Source organism: Salvelinus alpinus, chromosome 3 (genome assembly GCF_045679555.1).
Source record: "Salvelinus alpinus chromosome 3, SLU_Salpinus.1, whole genome shotgun sequence".
NCBI lineage: Eukaryota > Metazoa > Chordata > Actinopteri > Salmoniformes > Salmonidae > Salvelinus > Salvelinus alpinus.
Genome location: NC_092088.1, coordinates 69763647 through 69786290, shown reverse-complemented (window position 1 = coordinate 69786290; position 22644 = coordinate 69763647). Strand labels below are relative to the sequence as shown.

Sequence of the window (22644 nt, the reverse complement as noted above, 5' to 3'; positions counted from 1 at the left end):
TTGATGTAAAATATTACTAGGTCTTTAAGAGTTTATTCGGAAGATAACTGCTCTATAAATATTATTTCGTGGTGCCCCGACTCTCTAGTTAATTACATTTACATGATTAGCTCAATCAGGTAATATTAATTACAGAGAAAGGATTTTATAGAATAGCATGTCATATCACTTAATCCGGCATAGCCAAAGACATGACTGTAGGGATGGTGCCAGGTTTCCTCCAGACGTGACGCTTGGCATTCAGGTCAAAGGGTTCAATTTTAGTTTCATCAGACCAGAGAATCTTGTTTCTCGGGGTCTGAGAGTCCTTTGGGTGGCTTTTGGAAAACTCCAAGTGGGCTGTCATGTGCCTTTTACTAAAGAGTGGCTTCCGTCTGGCCACTCCACCATAAAGGCCTGATTGAGTGCTGCAGAGAAGGTTGTTCTTCTGGAAGGTTCTCCCATCCCCACAGAGGAACTCTGGAGCTCTTTCAGAGTGACCATTGGGTTCTTGGTCACCTCCCTGACCAAGGCTCTTCTCCCCCGATGTCTAAGTTTGGCCAGGCAGCCAGCTCTAGGAAGAGTCTTGGTGGTTCCAAACTTCTTCCATTTAAGAATTATGGAGGGTACTGTGTTCTTGGGGACCTTCAATGCTGCAGAAATGTTTTAAGGTGGACTCCAATCAAGTTGTAGAAACTTTTCAAGGATGATCAATGGAAACAGGAAGCACCTGAGCTCAATTTCGAGTCTCATAGCAAAGGGTCTGAATACTTATGTAAACAAGGTATTTAGGTTTTATAAATTTGCAAACATTTCTAGAAACCTGTTTTCGATTTGTCATTATGGCGTAGAGTGTGTAGATTGATGAGTAAAATGTTTTAATTTAATTTATTTTAGAATAAGGCTGTAACGTAATAAAATGTGGAAAAAGTCAAAGGGTCTGAATACTTTCCGAATGCACTGTATATAATGGTGTTTTCTAACATTTTTTTTAACAAGTGTACTGACAAGTGACTAAATACAGTCAACATGTTTTAATAAAACAGTCGATTACTGTGCCACTATATGAAATAAATAAACATTGCTTGTATTCAAGACAGTTTATTTGCTCTAGAGACCGAGGTGAGTGTCACGTTCGTTTGTAGAGAAGGACCAAGGCGCAGCGGGATTACAGTTCGACATAATTTATTGGTGAAACTATAAAACAAAACAAGAAACAAACATGAACCGTGACTACAGTGGTGCTACATACACTAACTCAAAATACAAAATGTAATATCCCACAAAACACAGGTGGGTAAAAGGCTACTCTCTACTTCCTTCCATGTTGTCACTGGTTCACACCTCGCTCCGCCGACCAACCCGTGTAGCCCCCCACAAAAAAATGTGGGCTCTCTTTTGGGCTTTCCTTGTGGCCGCGAACCCCGGCGTCGTCGCTGTTGTCATGATGTTGCCTGCTTGGGTACTGCAAACCCCATCCCCCTCTCCCTGCCTCTCCCTTTCCTACCACAACCCATGTGGTGATCACAGAGAGATGTCGTAAATTCCTGAGAATCTCCTCATGGCCAAACACTATTAAGAGAGAGGGTAAACTTTCAGGACAAAGGAATTCTCTTCCACCTCACAGAACTTGAGGACCCGCCCCTGAGCCAGTTGGGTCAGAGACCATGGGACAGCCCCTCTCTGCTATCTGAATAAAAGCCAACTCTAAGAAATTACCATTAGACCATGTTTATCCTCAATGGGGAGAACGAAGGTTAATGTAACATTGCTGAATCTTTAACCATACCACGTGGTTAAAACTCTGATACGAATAATAACAAGTTTTGATATTGACTACTAGTCTGCAGCTAGGAATTCGGTATCATTGAACGCGAAGAAAGACAACCGCCGAAACAAGCATTCTACAACGAATGTCACTCTGAACAATCCACAATAACTACGACAGAGGGAACTCCAACAAAACGAACTTCTCTCCAACGATCAAGACGACACACAATGAGCGTAAATATATATATATTGATTGCAATTGTTCCCGAATGAGTGAGCGTTCATGTGTAAAGGATTAGCATGTCAATTGTTATAATTATGAACTCTGTAGTGACTTCTTGGTCGAACGCCAATTTTTCCTTTGTCTAACAAGCTGCCATGCCGGTTTAGCCCCCTAGGGCCTATTTCTCCCATCATTTCATGTAACCCATTTTAAGTTTGTTTGTTTGTTTATGCATTTCTGTGAATTAATTAGTTAGTAATAAATAAATGATTTAAGACAATTGATGTATGGATGACTCATAGTGAAGACTGGGTTCGTGCAGATAATCAACAATTTACGACGTTTGGAATGAGACTAACGTGAGGTAAAGTAAATACATCATTAATTAGAAGACTATTGATCAGATATGAAAATATCTGAAAGGTTATATTGGGAAATTATAACTTTGTAATCTAATAACTTTCCCTGGTGCCCTCGAATTCATAGTTAATTAGGTACGTTATTACTCAAGTGATCGCGTAATCCCTAATTACAGGAATCTTTGATAAAAACTATAAGTCTTCAATTTAACGATAGCAAAGACACGACACTGTTCTCCCTTCTCTCCTTGCGTCTCCTGCCAAGGAATGCGATCCTGTCCTGCCAGGATTTCTTCCCAAGTCCAGGATCCCTTCCCATCCAGGATCTCCTCCCAAGTCCAGGATACACTCTCCTCCTGGGCACGCTGCTTGGTCCTGTTGTGGTGGGATATTCTGTCATGTTCGTTTGTAGAGAAGGACCAAGGCGCAGCGTGATTACAGTTCCACATAATTTATTAAAGTGAAACTATAAAACAAAACAAGAAACAAACAACGAACCGTGACTACAGAGGTGCTACATACACTAACTCAAAATACAAAATTCAATATCACACAAAACACAGGTGGGAAAAAGGCTACCTAAATATGATCCCCAATTAGAGACAATGATTACCAGCTGCCTCTAATTGGGAACCATATCAAGCACACCAACATAGAAATATGAAAACTAGAACGCCACATAGAAATAATAAACTAGAACACCACATAGAAATAGACTAGAACACCCCAGTCACGCCCTGACCTACTATACCATAGAGAAACAATGGATCTCTATGGTCAGGGCGTGACAGTGAGTTTACATAGCAGTATGCAGGAACAGTTATGGCAATGTATTACATATATACAGTAGAACGAAAATATACTACTAAAGTGTATAATAAATACTACAGTTCTACAAAGTGGTGGTGCAGTGAGGTTGTCGGAGTCACTTTAATACAAGGGGAGTGTCACGATCGTCTTGCTGTGAGAGAGAGGACCAAGGCGCAGCGTGTGCAAAATACATCTTCTTTATTTTAAGAAGAGAGAAAAAACAAACAAGAAACAAACAACTAATCACGAACTAACAAAATAACAAAACTGACGACCGTGAAGCTAATAATACAGATAGTGCTGACACAAACACTACACATAGACAATTACCCACAAAACAGCTAAAGCCCATGGCTGCCTTAAATATGGCTCCCAATCAGAGACAACAATAACCAGCTGTCTCTGATTGAGAACCAATTCAGGCAACCATAGACTTTCCTAGACATCTATACTAAACACTAACCCATCTACTCTACTTAACCCCCTAAACCATACAACACCCTAGACAATACAAAAACACACAAAGACAACCCACCCCAACTCACGCCCTGACCAACTAAATAAATAAAAGAAAAAGGAACAATAGGTCAGGAACGTGACATAACCCCCCCCTTAAGGTGTGAACTCCGGGCGCACCAGCATAAAGTCTAGGGGAGGGTCTGGGTGGGCGTCTGTCCGTGGTGGCGGCTCTGGCACTGGTCGTGGTCCCCACCCCACCATAGTCACTACCCGCTTTCGTAGCCTCCTCCAAATGACTACCCTCCACATTAACCCCACTGGATTAAGGGGCAGCACCGGACTAAGGGGCAGCACCGGACTGAGGGGCAGCACCGGACTGAGGGGCAGCACCGGACGCAGGGGCAGCACCGGACGCAGGGGCAGCACCGGACTAAGGGGCAGCACCGGACTAAGGGGCAGCACCAGGATAAGGGGCAGCACCAGGATAAGGGGCAGCTCCGGACTGAGGGACGGCAGCTCCGGACTGAGGGACAGCACCGGACTGGCTGGCGGATCCTGGCTGGATGGCTCCGGCGGATCCTGGCTGGACGGCTCTGGCGGATCCTGGCTGGGCTGCTCATGGCTGGCTGACGTATCTGGCTGCTCATGGCTGGCTGACGGATCTGGCTGCTCATGGCTGGCTGACGGATCTGGCTGCTCATGGTTGGCTGACGGATCTGGCTGCTCATGGCTGGCTGACGGATCTGGCTGCTCATGGCTGGCTGACGGATCTGGCTGCTCATGGCTGGCTGACGGATCTGGCTGCTCATGGCTGGCTGACGGATCTGGCTGCTCATGGCTGGCTGACGGATCTGGCTGCTCATGGCTGGCTGACGGATCTGGCTGATCCTGTCTGGCTGACGGATCTGGCTGATCCTGTCTGGCGGAAGGCTCTGGCTGATCCTGTCTGGCGGAAGGCTCTGGCTGAGCCTGTCTGGCGGAAGGCTCTGGCTGATCCTGTCTGGCGGAAGGCTCTGGCTGATCCTGTCTGGCGGAAGGCTCTGGCTGATCCTGTCTGGCGGAAGGCTCTGGCTGATCCTGTCTGGCGGAAGGCTCTGGCTGATCCTGTCTGGCGGAAGGCTCTGGTTGATCCTGTCTGGCGGAAAGCTCTGGCTGATCCTGTCTGGCGGTAGGCTCTGGCTGCTCCTGTCTGGCGGTAGGCTCTAGCGGCTCCTGTCTGGCAGACGGCTCTGAAGGCTCATGGCAGACGGGCGGCTTTGAAGACTCATGGCAGACGGGCGGCTTTGAAGACTCATGGCAGACGGACAGTTCAGACGGCGTTGGGCAGACGGGCAGTACAGGCGCCGTTGGGCAGACTGGCAGTTCAGGCGCCGTTGGGCAGACGGGCAGTTCAGGCGCCGTTGGGCAGACGGGCAGTTCAGGCGCCGTTGGGCAGACGGCAGACTCTGGCCGGCTGAGACGCACTGTAGGCCTGGTGCGTGGTGCCGGAACTGGAGGTACCGGGCTAAGGACACGCACCTTCAGGCTAGTGCGGGGAGAAGGAACAGGGCATGCTGGACCCTGGGGACGCACATTAGGCCTAGTGCGTGGTGCCGGAACTGGTGGTACCGGGCTGAGGACACGCATCTCAGGGCTAGTGCGGGGAGCAGCAACAGGACGCACAGGACTCTGGGGACACACAGGAGGCTTGGTGCGTGGTGTTGGCACTGGTGGTAAAGGACTGGAGACACGCACCATAGAGCTAGTGCGTGGAGGAGGCACAGGGCTCTGAAGACGCACAGGAAGCCTGGTGCGTGGTGTAGGCACTGGTGGTACTGGGCTGGAGCGGGGAGGTGGCGCCGGAAATACCGGACCGTGCAGGCGTACTGGCTCCCTTGAGCACTGAGCCTGTCCAACCTTACCTGGTTGTATGCTCCCCGGGCTATGTAGGCGAACCGGGGACACCATACGTAAGGCTGGTGCCATGTAAGCCGGCCCGAGGAGACGCACTGGTGGCCAGATACGTTGGGCCGGCTTCATGACATCCGGCTCAACGCTCAATTTAGCCCGGCCGATACGTGGAGCTGGAATGTACCGAACCGGGCTATGCACGCGTACAGGAGACACCATGCGCTCTACTGCGTAACACGGTGTCCGCCCGTACTTTCGCTCTCCACGGTAAGTACAGGGAGTAGGCGCAGGTCTCCTATCTGACTTCGCCACACTCCCTTTAAGGCCCCCCCCCAAGAAATTTTTGGGTTGTACTCACGGGCTTCCAGCCTTGCTTCCGTGCTGCCTCCTCATATCGCCTCCTCTCGGCTTTAGCTGCCTCCAGCTCTTCACGAGGGAGGCGATATTCTCCCGGTTGTACCCAAGGTCCCTTACCATCCAGTATCTCCTCCCATGTCCATGAATCCTGTGTAGGTGGGTCCTGTTGCCGCTTGGTCCTAGATTGGTGGGTAATTCTGTCACGATCGTCTTGCTGTGAGAGAGAGGACCAAGGCGCAGCGTGTGCAAAATACATCTTCTTTATTTTAAGAAGAGAGAAAAAACAAACAAGAAACAAACAACTAATCACGAACTAACAAAATAACAAAACTGACGACCGTGAAGCTAATAATACAGATAGTGCTGACACAAACACTACACATAGACAATTACCCACAAAACAGCTAAAGCCCATGGCTGCCTTAAATATGGCTCCCAATCAGAGACAACAATAACCAGCTGTCTCTGATTGAGAACCAATTCAGGCAACCATAGACTTTCCTAGACATCTATACTAAACACTAACCCATCTACTCTACTTAACCCCCTAAACCATACAACACCCTAGACAATACAAAAACACACAAAGACAACCCACCCCAACTCACGCCTTGACCAACTAAATAAATAAAAGAAAAAGGAACAATAGGTCAGGAACGTGACAGGGAGATTGTTGTTATGGGACCTTTCCCCTCGAGTCATCACCTTTTTTGTATCCAAGCGGTATTGTCTGTGAGAGAAAGATGAAAATGCTATTACACATTCATGGGCATTTGTCTGTATTCCTACTGTACCAGCATGGTGTAGGATATGAGATTTCTCACAGACAATTTTAGCTAGCTAGCTACAACACACAGGTGTAATTACTCCAAGACTAATGAGTCACAAGCGGTACCGGAGAGCCAATTCTAGGACCAAAAGGCTTCTCAACAGCTTTTACCCCCAAGCCATAAGACTCCTGACCAGGTAATCAAATGGCTATCCGGACTATTTGCATTGAGCCTGAGTAACCGGTGCCCCAGCACATTGACTCTGTACCAGTACCACCTGTATATAGCCTCGCTACTGTTATTTACACTGTAATTTTACAGTTTTCTTTATTTCATTACTTATCTATTGTTAACCTAATGCCTATTTTTTACTTAAAAATTGCACAGTTGGTTAGGGCTTGTAAGTAAGCATTTCACTGTAACGTCGTCTACACTTGTTGTATTCGGCACACGTGACAAATACACTTTGATTTGATTATAAATAAATAGGGCTGTATGTTCCTATTTAAAAAGAACATTTAACATTTTGGCGTCCAGCTCTTCTTGGAAGGAGGCATCATCAGATTCATAATAATTCTTTAGCAATCTTTGAGGATAGTCAGTGTACAGTAATATCGCACCTGTAAACTAGTACCGCCCCAATTTTCAAAAGACTGCCTTCGAGGGTGGGAACAAGGAAGTTTGGCTCCTGTCAGGCTGTAGTCTTTACAAAGCCGGGGAAAATGAGTCAACCAAGATATCCTGCAATGGCCTGGCAGCAGAGGCGACCCGTCATTCAAGGAAGGTTTTGAGCCCCAACTGTTTAGCTAAAAAAATATACATTACCTGTCAAAAGTTTGGTCACAACTACTAATTAATGGGTTTATCTTTATTTTTAAAATGTTCTACATTGTTGAATAATAATGTAAACATCACAACTATGAAATAACACATATGGAATCATGTATTAACCAAAAAAGTGTAAAACAAATAAAAATATATTTCATACAGTTGAAGTCGGAAGTTTACATACACTTAGGTTGGAGTCATTAAAACAGTTTTTTCAACCACTCCACAAATGTCTTGTTAGCAAACTATAGTTTTGGCAAGTCGGTTAGGACATCTACTTTGTGCATGACACAAGTCATTTTTCCAACAGATTATTTCCCTTATAATTCACTGTATCACAATTCCAGTGGGTCAGATGTTTACATACACTAAGTTGACTGTGCCTTTAAACAGCTTGGAAAATTCCAGAAAATGATGTCATGGCTTTAGAAGCTTCTGATAGGCTAATTGACATAATTTGAGTCAATTGGAGGTGTACCTGTGGATGTATTTCAAGGCCTACCTTCAAACTCAGTGCCTCTTTGCTTGACATCATGGGAAAATCAAAAGACATCAGCCAAGACCTCAGAAAAAAATTGTAGATCTCCACAAGTCTGGTTCATCCTTGGGAGCAATTTCCAAATGCCTGAAAGTACCACGTTCATCTGTACAAACAATAGCAGCAAGTATAAACACCATGGGACCACGCAGCCATCATACCGCTCAGGAAGGAGATGCGTTCTGTCTCCTAGAGATGAACGTACTTTGGTGCGAAAAGTGCAAATCAATCCCAGAACAACAGCAAAGGACCTTGTGAAGATGCTATAGGAAACAGGTACAAAGGTATCGATATCCACAGTAAAACGAGTCCTATATCGACATAACCTGAAAGGCCGCTCAGCAAGGAAGAAGCCACTGCTCCAAAACCACCATAAAAAAGCCAAACTACGGTTTGCAACTGCACATGGGGACAAAGATCATACTTTTTGGAGAAATGTCCTCTGGTCTGATGAAACAAAAATAGAACTGCAAGCCCGAAGAACACCATCCCAACCGTGAAGCACGGGGGTGGTGGCATCATGTTGTGGGGGTGCTTTGCTGCAGGAGGGACTGGTGCACTTCACAAAATAGATGGCATCATGAGGAAGCAAAATGATGTGGATATATTGAAGCAACATCTCAAGACATCAGTCAGGAAGTTAAATCTTGGTCGCAAATAGGTCTTCCAAATGGACAATGACCCCAAGCATACTCCCAAAGTTGTGGCAAAAAGGACAACAAAGTCAGGGTATTGGAGTGGCCATCATAATGCCCTGACCTCAATCCTACAGAAAATGTGTAGGCAGAACTGAAAAAGCGTGTGCGAGCAAGGAGGCCCACAAACCTGACTCAGTTACAACAGCTCTGTCAGGAGGAATGGGCCAAAATTCACCCAACTTATTGTGGGAAGCTTGTGGAAGGTTTCCCGAAACGTTTGACCCAAGTTAAAGAAATTAAAGGCAATGCTACCAAAGACTAATTGAGTGTATGTAAACTTCTGACCCACGGGGAATGTGATGAAAGAAATAAAAGCTGAAATAAACAATTCTCTCTACTATTATTCTGACATTTCACATTCTTAAAATAAAGTGGTGATCCTAACTGACCTAAGGCAGGGAATTTTTACTAGGATTAAATGTCAGGAATGGTGAAAAACTGAGTTTAAATGTATTTGGCTAAGGTGTATGTAATCTTCTGACTTCAACTGTATATGACATTCTTCAAAGTAGCCACCCTTTGCCTTGATGACAGCTTTGCACACTATTGGCATTCTCTCAACCAGCTTTTATTTGATTTAACCTTCATTATAGTCAGTTAAGAACAAATTCTTATTTACAATGACAGCCTACCCCGGCCAAACCCTAACCCGTACGATGCAGTGCCAATTGTGCTCAGCCCTATGGGACTCCCAATCACAGACGGTTGTGATACAGCCTGGAATCGAGCCAGGGTCTGTAGTGACGCCTCTAGCACTGATATGCAGTGCCTTAAACTGCCGTGCCACTCAGTTGCCACTTCATGAAGTAGTCACATGGAAAGAACTTCAATTAACAGGTGTGCCTTTTTAAAAGTTAATTTGTGGAATTTCTTTCCTTTTAATGCGTTTGAGCCAATCAGTTGTGTTGTGACAAGGTAGGGGTGGTATACAGAAGATAGCCCTATTTTGTAAAAAGACCAAGTCCATATTATGGCAAGAACAGCTCAAATAAGCAAAGAGAAACGACAGTCCATCATTACTTTAAGACATGAAGATCAGTCAATCCAGATGATTTGAAGAACTTTGAAAGTTTCTTCAAGTGCAGTCGCAAAAACCATCAAGCGCTATGATGACTGGCTCTCATGAGGACTGCCACAGGAAAGGAAGACCCAATATAACCTCTGCTGCAGAGGATAAGTTCATAAGAGTTACCAGACTCAGAAATGGCAGCCTAAATAAATGCTTCACATGGTTCAAGTAACAAACACCTCAACATCAACTGTTCAGAGGAGATTGCGTGAATCAGGCCTTCATGGTCTAATTGCTGCAAAGAAACCACTACTAAAGGACACCAATAAAAAGAAGAGACTTACTTGGGCCAAGAAACACGAGCAATGGACATTAGACCAGTGGAAATCTGTCCTTTGGTCTGATGAGTCCAAATTTGAGATTTTTGGTTCCAACCGCTGTGTCTTTGTGAGACGCAGAGTAGGTGAACGGATTATCTCTGCATGTGTGGTTCCCACCATGAAGCATGGAGGAGGAGGTGTGATGGTGTGGGGGTGCTGTGATGGTGACACTGTCAGTGATTTATTTAGAATTCAAGGCATACTTAACCAGAATGGCTACCACAGCATTCTGCAGCAATACACCATCCCATCTGGTTTGCACTTAGTGGGACTATCATTTGTTTTTCAACAGGACAATGACGCAACACATCTCCAGGCTGTGTAAGGGATATTTGACCAAGAAGGAGAGTGATGGAGTGCTGCATCAGATGACCTGGCCTTCACAATCACCCGACCTCAACCCAATTGGGATGGTTTGGGATGAGTTGGACCGCAGAGTGAATGAAAAACATCTAACAAGTGCTCAGCATATGTTGGAACTCCTTCAAGACTGTTGGAAAAGCATTCCAGGTGAAGCTGGTTGAGAGAATACCAAGTGTGTGCAAAGCTGTCATCAAGGCAAAGGGTGTTTACTTTGAAGAATCCCAAATATAAAATGTATTTTGATTCATTTAACACTTTTTTTGTTTACTACATGATTCCATATGTGTTATTTCATAGTTGTGATGTCTTCACTATTATTCTACAATGTAGAAAATAGTAAAAATAGACAAAAACCCTTGAATGACTATGTGTGTCCAAACTTTTGACTTGTACTGTTTATTATTTAAATATATATTTTTGCTTGTTTTGCATGTTATTTTGGTATTAATACGTGTCACATATCAGTTTGAGAATGTAAAAATATAAATAATCATTGAGTTAATAATGCCAAGTACACATTTGATCTCTTTTTTGCATTCTTGAGTATGGCAGCTCCAAAATGCAGGTGTTTCAGCCTAGCCCAGTGCTTGGTCTGGTGGTGGGGCAGCCAGCGGAAAATACGGAGCTTAGGGGTTGGTAATGTTCTCTAGTTTCGCCGTGATTGGCTGTCTTCTGTCACTCATGGGGACACTTTGTCACTCGAATAAGTGAATTAATAAAGTTTTTGGTGGCAATCAGCTTTGAAATCAGCATATGTTGTGTTTATGGTTTTCGTACTATCACAAACCAGTGGAGGCTGCTGAAGGGAGCACGGCTCACAACAATGGCTGGAATGGAGTCAATGGAGTGGTATCATGTGTTTGGTACCATTGCATTAACTCCATTCCAGCCATTATTATGAGCCATCCTCCCTTCAGCAGCCTCCACTGGTTTGTGATAGTATGAAAACCGTAAACAGTAAATAAAATAAGTCCCAAATGGAATGGAAACAGATTGTTTGTCATCTGTAACCCCATGAAATCAGCCAAAACAAGCTTAATAACGCAGTGCATGCACACACTCCTATTGAATATGCATTCACCTGTATTGTGGATAGTTCTAGGCTACATCTTGTTTTACCAAATTTTATCAACAGAGATTTACCATTCAAATAAATAGATTGGTAAAAACAAAGTCATATGTATTGTTTGATTGTATAATTGATGAATTAATGCATACATGTCTCTCTGAAAAATGTTCATGATATTGAACTAAAAAGAAGCCCAACGATTAAACAGAGCAGTAGCTGAGTTTATCTGCCTGGATCAAGTGTCAATCTGTTTCTTTGGCTAATATGCATTCTTTTTTTGCTGTGGTATCGTTTTGGTAATGAGTATTGTGATGGTATTAAGTATTGAGATACTAAACCTAGTATCGGTATCGAAGCCAACAATTCTGGTATCGTGACAACACTACTATGATCAATGATTGATGTGCTGGCTCCTCCATAGACCATTAGGTTTTACTACTCATTTATATACTGTATTCTCACACCAACCAACCATGCTGAATTAGTCAATTACTTAGTACACCCACAAGATGTCACACAAGCTATATGAAAATACAGAACTGTTGTACACTGTCATAAATACTGTATATAAAGCATTTGTGACATATACAGTAAAATTCCCTCTCCTCCAATTTTTTTTCAATTAACCCTAAACCTTGGTGTGTAAAGCTTGCCAGGAGGGGAATTCCTCATGATATAATTCCCTCTGACTTATTACCTACTTCCTCTAGTGGGGAGGGCAGCGGTCCACATGGTTAACCAGGCTACTTCCTCTAGTCTCCCTCCTCAACTGAAGAACCGGATATGGCAACACACTGTGTGTGTATATATATATATATATATATATATATATATATATATATATATATATATTTTGTGTGTGTGTGTGTGTATGTGCGTGCATGCAAGTGTGTGTCTCCCTTTTCACCCAAACTTAGAAGGCAGCACACTCAATGCTCTCCCTCACTTTAGCGCCTTTGATGTGAGAAATGTGCTTTATAAATCAAATGAATCATTGTGTGGCTAGCAAAGCAAAAGCCCCAGCTTCAATCTTCAACAGGCTTCTTATTCTTTAAGCGCACTAGTCCTCTTACACCGTTTAAGCAAGAAACACCATTCAAATGTTAAAACATGCAGAATGGTCGCGCTTGAGTTGCTTCTTTACAACTTTTGATCACTTTTATGCTTTTTAAAATATTGCACTTTTTGTCCTTCTTTTTGTCCATTTTGTCCATTTCCTTGTTTGGGAATTCCTCAAGATTCTAAAAAGCCCCATTGTGACATCATCACTTCCATCTTCCATTCACTGTAAATGCAATAATGCAACTTTTGACACAAATCAGCTACTTTGACCATGTTGCAACAACTTAGGGAAGAAGTTAAAGTGTTTACATCTTGGTCTACTTCTCTGTTACTCAAATATGGGGTTTGAACCCCAAAAATGATTCTGATAAAAAGTTACAGCTGATTTAGTAACCACATCAACAACATTTTCTGTAACTTTTTTGCAGACAGCTGCCACTTTGACCAGTGCCCCAACAAGTTAGACAAAAAGTTAGAGGGTAGGACATCTTTGTCTACTTCTCTGCTATTCATATCTGTTTACGGAACAACATTATTCACTACGGAACCTACGGTACAGCTGTTTTAGTAACTGCATTACCACTCTTTTTCCAAACAACTGCCGTTTTGACCACTACCCCAACAAGTCAAACAAAAACATGAGTATAAAATGTTCATCTACTTATCTGCTTTTCAAAACAGAATACATATTAGGAATAGCTTGTATCAATCTGTAGATATACAGTGGGGAGAACAAGTATTTGATACACTGCCGATTTTGCAGGTTTTCCTACTTACAAAGCATGTAGAGGTCTGTCATTTTTATCATAGGTACACTTCAACTGTGAGAGACGGAATCTAAAACAAAAATCCAGAAAATCACATTGTATGATTTTTAAGTAATTAATTTGCATTTTATTGCATGACATAAGTATTTGATCACCTACCAACCAGTAAGAATTCCGGCTCTCACAGACCTGTTAGTTTTTCTTTAAGAAGCCCTCCTGTTCTCCACTCATTACCTGTATTAACTGCACCTGTTTGAACTCGTTACCTGTATAAAAGACACCTGTCCACACACTCAATCAAACAGACTCCAACCTCTCCACAATGGCCAAGACCAGAGAGCTGTGTAAGGACATCAGGGATAAATTGTAGACCTGTACAAGGCTGGGATGGGCTACAGGACAATAGGCAAGCAGCTTGGTGAGAAGGCAACAACTGTTGGCACAATTATTAGAAAATGGAAGAAGTTCAAGATGACGGTCAATCACCCTCGGTCTGGGGCTCCATGCAAGATCTCACCTCGTGGGGCATCAATGATCATGAGGAATGTGAGGGATCAGCCCAGAACTAGACGGCAGGACCTGGTCAATGACCTGAAGAGAGCTGGGACCACAGTCTCAAAGAAAACCATTAGTAACACACTACGCCGTCATGGATTAAAATCCTGCAGCGCACGCAAGGTCCCCCTGCTCAAGCCAGCGCATGTCCAGGCCCGTCTGAAGTTTGCCAATGACCATCTGGATGATCCAGAGGAGGAATGGGAGAAGGTCATGTGGTCTGATGAGACAAAAATAGAGCTTTTTGGTCTAAACTCCACTCGCCGTGTTTGGAGGAAGAAGAAGGATGAGTACAACCCCAAGAACACCATCCCAACCGTGAAGCATGGAAGTGGAAACATCATTCTTTGGGGATGCTTTTCTGCAAAGGGGACAGGACAACTGCACCGTATTGAGGAGAGGATGGATGGGGCCATGTATCGCGAGATCTTGACCAACAACCTCCTTCCCTCAGTAAGAGCATTGAAGATGGGTCGTGGCTGGGTCTTCCAGCATGACAACGACCCGAAACACACAGCCAGGGCAACTAAGGAGTGGCTCCGTAAGAAGCATCTCAAGGTCCTGGAGTGGCCTAGCCAGTCTCCAGACCTGAACCCAATAGAAAATCTTTGGAGGGAGCCGAAAGTCCGTATTGCCCAGCGACAGCCCCGAAACCTGAAGGATCTGGAGAAGGTCTGTATGGAGGAGTGGGCCAAAATCCCTGCTGCAGTGTGTGCAAACCTGGTCAAGAACTACAGGAAACGTATGATCTCTGTAATTGCAAACTAAGGTTTCTGTACCAAATATTAAGTTCTGCTTTTCTGATGTATCAAATACTTATGTCATGCAATAAAATGCCAATTAATTACTTAAAAATCATACAATGTGATTTTCTGGATTTTTGTTTTAGATTCCTTCTCTCACAGTTGAAGTGTACCTATGATAAAAATGACAGACCTCTACATGCTTTGTAAGTAGGAAAACCTGCAAAATCGGCGGTGTATCAAATACTTGTTCTCCCCACTGTAGCTTTTTTAGTTACCCATCAACTGCTCTCTTTCTAGATGCAGCAAGTCATGTCAGAAGCTAGCAGATTAATTATTTACCAATAACAGCTCCAAATTCCAATAAACTACATCGCGTTGAAGTTCACTTTCCTTGCTTTGTCTATAAACACTATCACGAATCTAGCAAATAAGTTTTGTGGGTCTATGTGCAGTATTTATTTAGTATTAGCACAAACAAACTGTATGTTAGCATGTATCTCACACTTGCTTTAGCTACAGTATAAGGGAGCAGTGTTGACAAGGCTCCTGTTGCCTAGCAACTGGACCATACAAGTACAGACCACAAGCACACAACTATTGACCACAACTACTGACCACAATTACTGACCACAACTACACAACTACTGAACACAACCACACAGATACTGACCACAACTACTGACCACAACCACACAACTACTGACCACAACACAACACAACTACTAACCACAACCACACAACTACTGACCACAACTACTAACCATAACCATGCAACTACTGAACACAACTAATGACCACAACCACACAACTTCTGACCAGTCTACTACTGACCAGAACTACATCACTTCTGACCACAACCACACAACAGCTGACCCCATCTACTGACTACAATCTTGCCCTTGTGATGAACAACTGTATATGTGACATTTATTATTTGACATTGATTTCATCTCTATTAAATGAAGTGGTTTCGCAAGACGTTCATGCACTAATGAGACTGTATTTTATGTTTTAAAATAGGCTCACTCGGGAAAAAAACTTTTATGTCCACAACTAAGAATGGACGGACAAGCACTTTCATTTTCTGCTGCCGATGAAAATCGCCAAAATGTAGGAAAGAAAAGAAAGACCAAACTAAAGGATTGGAAGGACAGGCAATGAAAGACATTGAGGCCTTCGGGGAAACCCTATATTAATCGTAAGGGGCAAGAAAAACTGGGAAAACTTGTCCAAAAGAGGTACGTGGAAGAACCGTATATCAACCAAGCTAGCTTGCTAGCTGGCTAACGTAGGTAGCTGGCTAACGTAGGTAGCTGGCTAACAACGTTATTTAGTTCTGTTTAACTAGCTGCAGTGAAACATATCTAATAGCTAATAGGCTATACATTAAGAAAGTGGTTGCTTGATTAATCTATCTATCTATCTATCTATCCACCTGATGATTAATGGCTATCAGTAACATTACACTGATTCCTGCATAAGGGCGAGTGTGTGCCTATAATGTTACGTGCAGAATGTTTTGTGTAAAGTTGACGGAGGAGCGCAGGTGGCAGCTTTGCAGCGGATTCTACACAGTCCCATACGAGAAGCAGCAGGCTTTGATTCTCTCAGGCTTGGTGTGACTGAATAGACATATTATTGTACACTCAATGAACTTGAAGCAGATGATACACCAGCAGAACTTGCAATCCTGCAGCTGCTGGTCTAAAGAGAGAGTGTATGACCATCTCAAGTAGTGTAAGCTAGACAAGGATATTCAAGCAGATTGTCTATCATCATTGTTACTGTTCGTTATGGGTTAATGGACCTGTATAGACGTTACATTGTTTTAGCTTATTTTCCTTTCTTATTATTATTATATTATTTATGCTAGGCTTGTTAGAGACATGTAGAATTATACAGGCATCAGTTTATTTTTGTGCCTTAATGAGATATTAGTGCCTGACTAGTACATGAACGCATGTCTTTGTGACTGTCAAGAGCGGGTATGCGCCCTAATGAGACCATCATCAAAACTGTCAAAGCTCTTGGTGTAATGTGTTGATTAACAGACACAGGGACTGAGGTCCTGGTCAGGCAGTAATGATACAATGTTGCAAACCTGGAGAATGTGTGTGTTGTGTAACTAAAAAATACCAATACTAGTAGGAATAGTTAAATGTGCTTCATATACATTTTAGCTGCAAAACTCCAGATGTGGTACACAAACAAAAACAATTTGAAATGATTGATTATCTGAAAATGGGGAATGATGCACATACAGTATATGGTTCTTTGTCTGCAGGGCTAGATTATGCTATAAGATCAACTTTAAAACATTCAGGCTATCCTAACTTCAAGTGTTTTAAAGATATTTATCAACTATAACTATATACAGTTGCATAAATAACCCACCAAGAGTAAACTCGAGACACTAAAACAACTTTTACATGTTCAGGCTATCCTAACTTCAAATTCTTAAATTGTTTATCGTCTGAAACGATAGAAATTAGCAGAAATTAGCACAATATAACTCACCAACAGTAACTCTTAAACCGTTCAATCTAGGTACAGCAAACCAACTTTCATATGTCCAAGCTATTCTAACTTTTCATCTACCTACCTTTTTAACTATAACCAGTCACTACAATTACTACTGCAGACACTATCCCTACGATAACGTTTTTCAAAACCATACATACTTTAGAACTGCTTTGCTTTAAATAGTAAAGTATAACTTTTTAAACTTCTACCACTACTACAAAAATATGTTTAAAGCGTTAAAGCAAGTCCCATCAATTGTACTTCATGTACAATTACCATCTAGTTATTATTATTACCTGATGAACTTGTCAAAGACGGCAGCACACTCAGCGGTCTCCAGGAGGACCAGGGTGGTGCCATTATGGCTGAGCAGCAGTTCCTCGAACACAGGGCTCTGCAGGGACAGCATCAGGGAGTGGGCCTGGATCACCTTTACTTGCTCTGCTCCCACTGTCTGGAAGAAGAGGAGGAGGAGGAAGAGAAGAAGATTACTTTTTTTTAAAGTCACAGACACTGCGATTTGTCACTTTCCTTTATCCTCCCAAGACACATACATAAATACACAGAAAGGTTCAAGGATAGTGTCAGCCACCAGATTTTTCCCAGTAAGACCCAGGTTTTAAACCGGTAACCCTCCGGTCTCTGGCCCGCCTCTTTAACTCTCTAGGCTAGTTTCCTACCTGCACCCTGAGGGCCACATCGCTGCCGTTCCCCTGAGCCAGCAGGGCCTCCAGACGCTGCACCAGGGCAAGGGAGTGGCTGATGGTGTCCACGCCACCATTCTGGATCTCATCAGCCTTCATTATGCCTAGAATAGGAAGTTTTAGGTTTTAAAGGGCAATGACTATGGTTTAACTTTTTGTTGCTACAAAACCAAAACATTTACCGTATTCACATGCAGACACTGGTATGATGCTGGAGATAATTAATATGAGGTTGAAAAGTGGTATATTTAGCAAGGGCATAGACGCAGGAGATGACCTGGGCGCCCTCACCATGGATAGGGAAAAGAGAAGGAGGGGGAAGGGATGGTCGTTAAATAAAGAAACGGGACAAAGCCCAATCTATGCCCCCTCAACCTTCACTATGACTATTGGGAGTAGGGGGTAGAGTCTCAATCCATGGGATCAATCATCACAGCTGTGCACACTGTCTGGGTGATCGTAGGTCAGTTTTAATTCAACTTTGATTAATGTGCTGCTAATGTAGGCTGTGATACATGCCCTGACCAGATTCAAATGGGATTTAGAGACTATATTATTTGAATTGAAGATCTATTTTAGTTTTTATTAATTTGTCAGAGGCAGTTCCTCTTTTTCTGTTGGTCAAACTTCCTTTTCCGGAAGAAAGGGGAATAAGAAACATCAGTTACTTTTGTGTAAATTTACACTTTAACTTAATGTTTCCAGAAATCTCAACCAGTACTGATTCACACAGGCATGAGGATGACAGTGTAAATTACTATAAGACTGCACTAATTGTTGAAAACAGGAATGGGCAATTGGCAGCCGTCCTTTTGTAGGCCCGCGGTTCAATTTCCCAAAACTCAGTCGGGGTCTCAACTTATTGTTGATAGTTAGAATGGTACAAATCCACAAGGTGCAATTTTGAAATTTGGTTGTGCATCAACAGTTTTTGTCTTGTTATTTCAGTCACTGACATTCAAGTCTCAAGTTTTATTAGTCGTATGTACAGGATACACATGGTATACACCGCCCACCGAAATGCTTACTTGCAGGTTCCTTCTTGACAATGCAACAACAATAAGAAATAATAAAAGATAAGAATACGAACATAAAGTAAATGGCTCAGTAGAATAGATAAAACATTTTATAGTACAATATTTACACTTGTTTTGGGGAAGGGGGAATTGGGGGCAAGTGTTGAAATTGTGCATTATTTAGCAATCATAATAAGAGTCTTGTAGCAGCAGTTGTGATGTGTGTGTAGCATGAATGTATGTGTGTGTGTGGATGAGTGTATATCTGTGTGTGCGTGAGTTAGTGCATGTGTGCTAAGGTGCAGAGAGTCAGTGCAGGTGGTCAGTCCAATTCAAGTGTTAAGAATGCTGATGGCTTGTAGATACCAACAGGCTCAGACAGTTTCTATCAGACCTCATGAAGTAGTTGTTTCCCTTGCTCTGCAAGGGCCGTGGCTTTTGTGGAGCGATAGGTAACGATGCTTCGTGGAAGGCAGTTGTTGATGTGTGCAGAGGGTCCCTGGTTCGAGCCCAGGTAGGGGCGAAGAGAGGGATGGAAGCAAAACTGTTACATTGATGCTGTTGACGTGGATCACTGGTTGCTGCGGAAAAGGAGGAGGTCAAAAGGGGGGTGAGTGTAACCGGTGTGAAATGGCTAGCTAGTTAGCGGGGTGTGCGCTAATAGCGTTTCAATCGGTGACGTCACTCGCTCTGAGACCTTGAAGTAGTTGTTTCCCTTGCTCTGCAAGGGCTGCAGCTTTTGTGGAGCGATGGGTAACAATGCTTCGTGGTTGTCAGTTGTTGATGTGTGCAGAGGGCTCCTGGTTCAAGCCCAGGTAGGGGCGAGGAGAGGGATGGAAACAATACTGGCACCACAATGCCAGTTCACTTACCTCCTCCCTATAGGCTGACTATAGGTTATCAGGCCAACAAGCATGGTGTCAGCAGCAAACGTGATGATGGAGTTGGTGTCATGCAAACAACGCAGTCGTGGGTGAACAGGGAGTACAGCAGAGGGCTGTACTGCACACTGTGTTAAGAGTCAGTGTGGAGGACGGGTTGTTGCCAATCCTCACAGCCTGTGGTCTGCCCATCAGGAAGTCCAAAATCCGGTTGCAGAGGGTGGTCTCCAGAACCAGGGCTCTGAGCTTGGTGTTGAGCTTGGAGGTAACAATAGGGTTGAATGCTGAACTGTATTCAATTAACAGCATTCTCACATAGATGTGTTACGGCTGTGTGAATAGCGATGGAAATGGCATCTTCTGTGGATCTGTTGGAGCGGTAGGCAAATTGGAGTAGGTCAAGTGTGCATAGCATAGCATATGTTTCTTAGAGCTTGGTGAGAGCGTGGTGGTCCTATGGTTATTTTGCATACAACTTTCCCATAACTTTCTGGGAATTGTGCAGGATACCCAGCTAGCGATTAAGAAACAACGTTCTTCCGTGGGTATTTCAGTACTTCGGCATAACGTTTTCTGCAGATATCCTCATGGTTTTATTTAAAGTCATGTTCTCAGAACTTCAAGAAGACGTTACATAAAAACCACAAGAAAACATTAGTAACGTTCAAAGAACGTTTTAAGAATATTATTCTGGTGGCACAGTGGACTAAATCCATGGATAGGGAACAGAAGATTATTGGTCTTTATCAATAAAACGTCACAATACGGTACGGAGTGTTCGATTTGGTTGCTGGGGGGCAGCTTCGCTAAAACATTAGCTACATACAGTTTTCAAGGGATTGTTAAATAAATGTTAGCTATACCTATTTGGTTTTAATATCATCACCTCATGAAGAGCATAGTCTACACATTACCAATTATTCCACATTTAGCTCCATCATCAGAGTTATACAGCAAGTAACTGTTTATCTCTATCATCAGAGTTATACAGCAAGTAACTGCATGCTTTTAATGATCAGTAATCATCAATTGATCATGTATTGTCAGATACGTGAGGGTAGCCTATTCATTTGGCATGTTATTTAGCTTGCTTCATCAGAAATTTGGCTTTTGGAAAGAGCTTGACATTGGCAAGTCCTGGTAAAGTTGTCTGTCGGGCTACTGTAATCATCACTATAGACGGCAAGCAAATCAAACAATATTTGTTAGCCAGCCAGTTTGACGTGGTCAATCAATCAATGTAGCCAATCATGTCTGTCAGCAGCAATCTTGAAAAACTCTTAAAAACAATGTTGAAAAAGGGATGTTAGCTAACGCCACTAGGTAGGCCTAAATTGGTCAGTGAAAAAATGACATTAGGTCTACTTGATATATGATTAGCCAACTGTACAAAGTTTCTACTGGTAGCTTGCAAAGTAAACATTATTAGCAAATGTGCCCTTCTGATGCTTGACAGGCAGAGCCCACAAAGGATGGAAAGTTACCTAAACCACTCATACTTGTCAGGTATAGTTAAACTTTATTTTATATCACTCAAATATCCAATTACTGGTGGCCAATATTGAGAGATATCGTGTGGCTACCCTTACGTATCTGAAATTACATGATCAATTGATGTTTACTGATCATTAAACACATGCAGTTACTTTCTGTATAACTCGGACGATGGAGCTAAATGTGCACAATTGTTTTACATGGAATAGTCAGACATTTGTAGTTCTGACTACGCTCTTTAAGATGTGACGATACTACAGTAAATAGTTAACATGTATTTAACAATCCCTTGAAAACGGCACCTAGTTATCAATGGTTTTAGCGGAGTTTAGGGTTTCCCTGCCCCCCAGCAGGCAAATCGAACGCTCTGCACCTTATAGTGACATTTTATTGATAACAACCTATAGGTTTGCATCTCACTGATGCTGTGTCACAATAAAAAATGCCCAAGGAATTAATGCCCAAGGAAAGAGTTCAAAAAAGTTAATCCAAAATAAGCCAACAGTGGTATTAAAAGTCTTATTGAAACATTCAGTGAAAGTTTTAAGAAAATGTTTAATACCGCACTGGAAAACGTTCTCAAAATCAGAGTAAAACTTTCTTTGAACCGGCAACCTAAAAATACGTTCCCAAAACTTCCAAGGAACCAAATGTGCTAGCTAGGTAGGGATCAAACACTCCCACGGTTACATTTACTATGCCCCCAAGGTTTATATGCACCTACAATGACCATCTACAATACATTGCTCTGAAATGTTTTGTTATCTCAATTCAACCCCCTGTTGCTGTCATCCTACCCAGCAAGGTGAGTTGTCACTGGGGTCAGACAGACAGTGGTGGTGTTGGGTGGCCTTACCTCCAGTGACGGAGCCGGTGTGGAGACAGAGAGACAACAGCAGCGTGCTGATCAGGTTGGTCTGGACCAGGGGCACTCTGGGTCTGAGAAGGGCAGCAGGCATCTCTCCTTCTTTTCCTCTTCTCTAACAGAAAGTACTTTTCTTCTGTCTCACTCGTCTCCCTTTCTCCTCTCAATCTCTCTCTACCTCCCTCTCTTTGTCTATTCTCCTCTTCTTCTCTTTCTCCTCTATATCCCCTTCTCTGTCTCTCTCTTCTCCCCTTCTTAGCTGGGCATGTGGTATCCTATAGCTGTCCTGCTCCGTCGGTCGGTCTGGCCTGATGCTGAAAGAGGAAGAGGGGTCTGTATGTGGGACACTGGCTCTTCTAGGTCTATAGACTTTGGCACACATCCGCTAGTTCCAGACCGCAGGATTCTGCACATGCACAGATACAATAGAACCATCCATCGATTGGTGGATTGAATCTGTCTCCAGCCCGCCCGGGTAGGCCATTGTCATGACGACCGCTTTGATTTTTGTAGTACTTTCTCTTCTTTG

The 22644-nt window shown here is 43.1% G+C and overlaps 1 protein-coding gene across 1 annotated transcript in view; it reads right to left on the bottom strand.

Annotated features, from left to right (window-relative positions):
• btbd17a (BTB (POZ) domain containing 17a) overlaps positions 1-22438 on the bottom strand; it is a 31027-nt gene extending 8589 nt beyond the window's left edge. The window contains exons 1-3 of the mRNA XM_071393874.1: positions 22107-22438; positions 17836-17963; positions 17452-17609 (exon numbers count right to left, since the gene is read on the bottom strand). Of these exons, the coding sequence (XP_071249975.1) occupies positions 17452-17609; positions 17836-17963; positions 22107-22209 (389 nt within the window). The 5' untranslated portion in view covers positions 22210-22438. The remainder of the gene's footprint in view (positions 1-17451; positions 17610-17835; positions 17964-22106) is intronic.
• Positions 22439-22644: the final 206 nt, after the last annotated feature.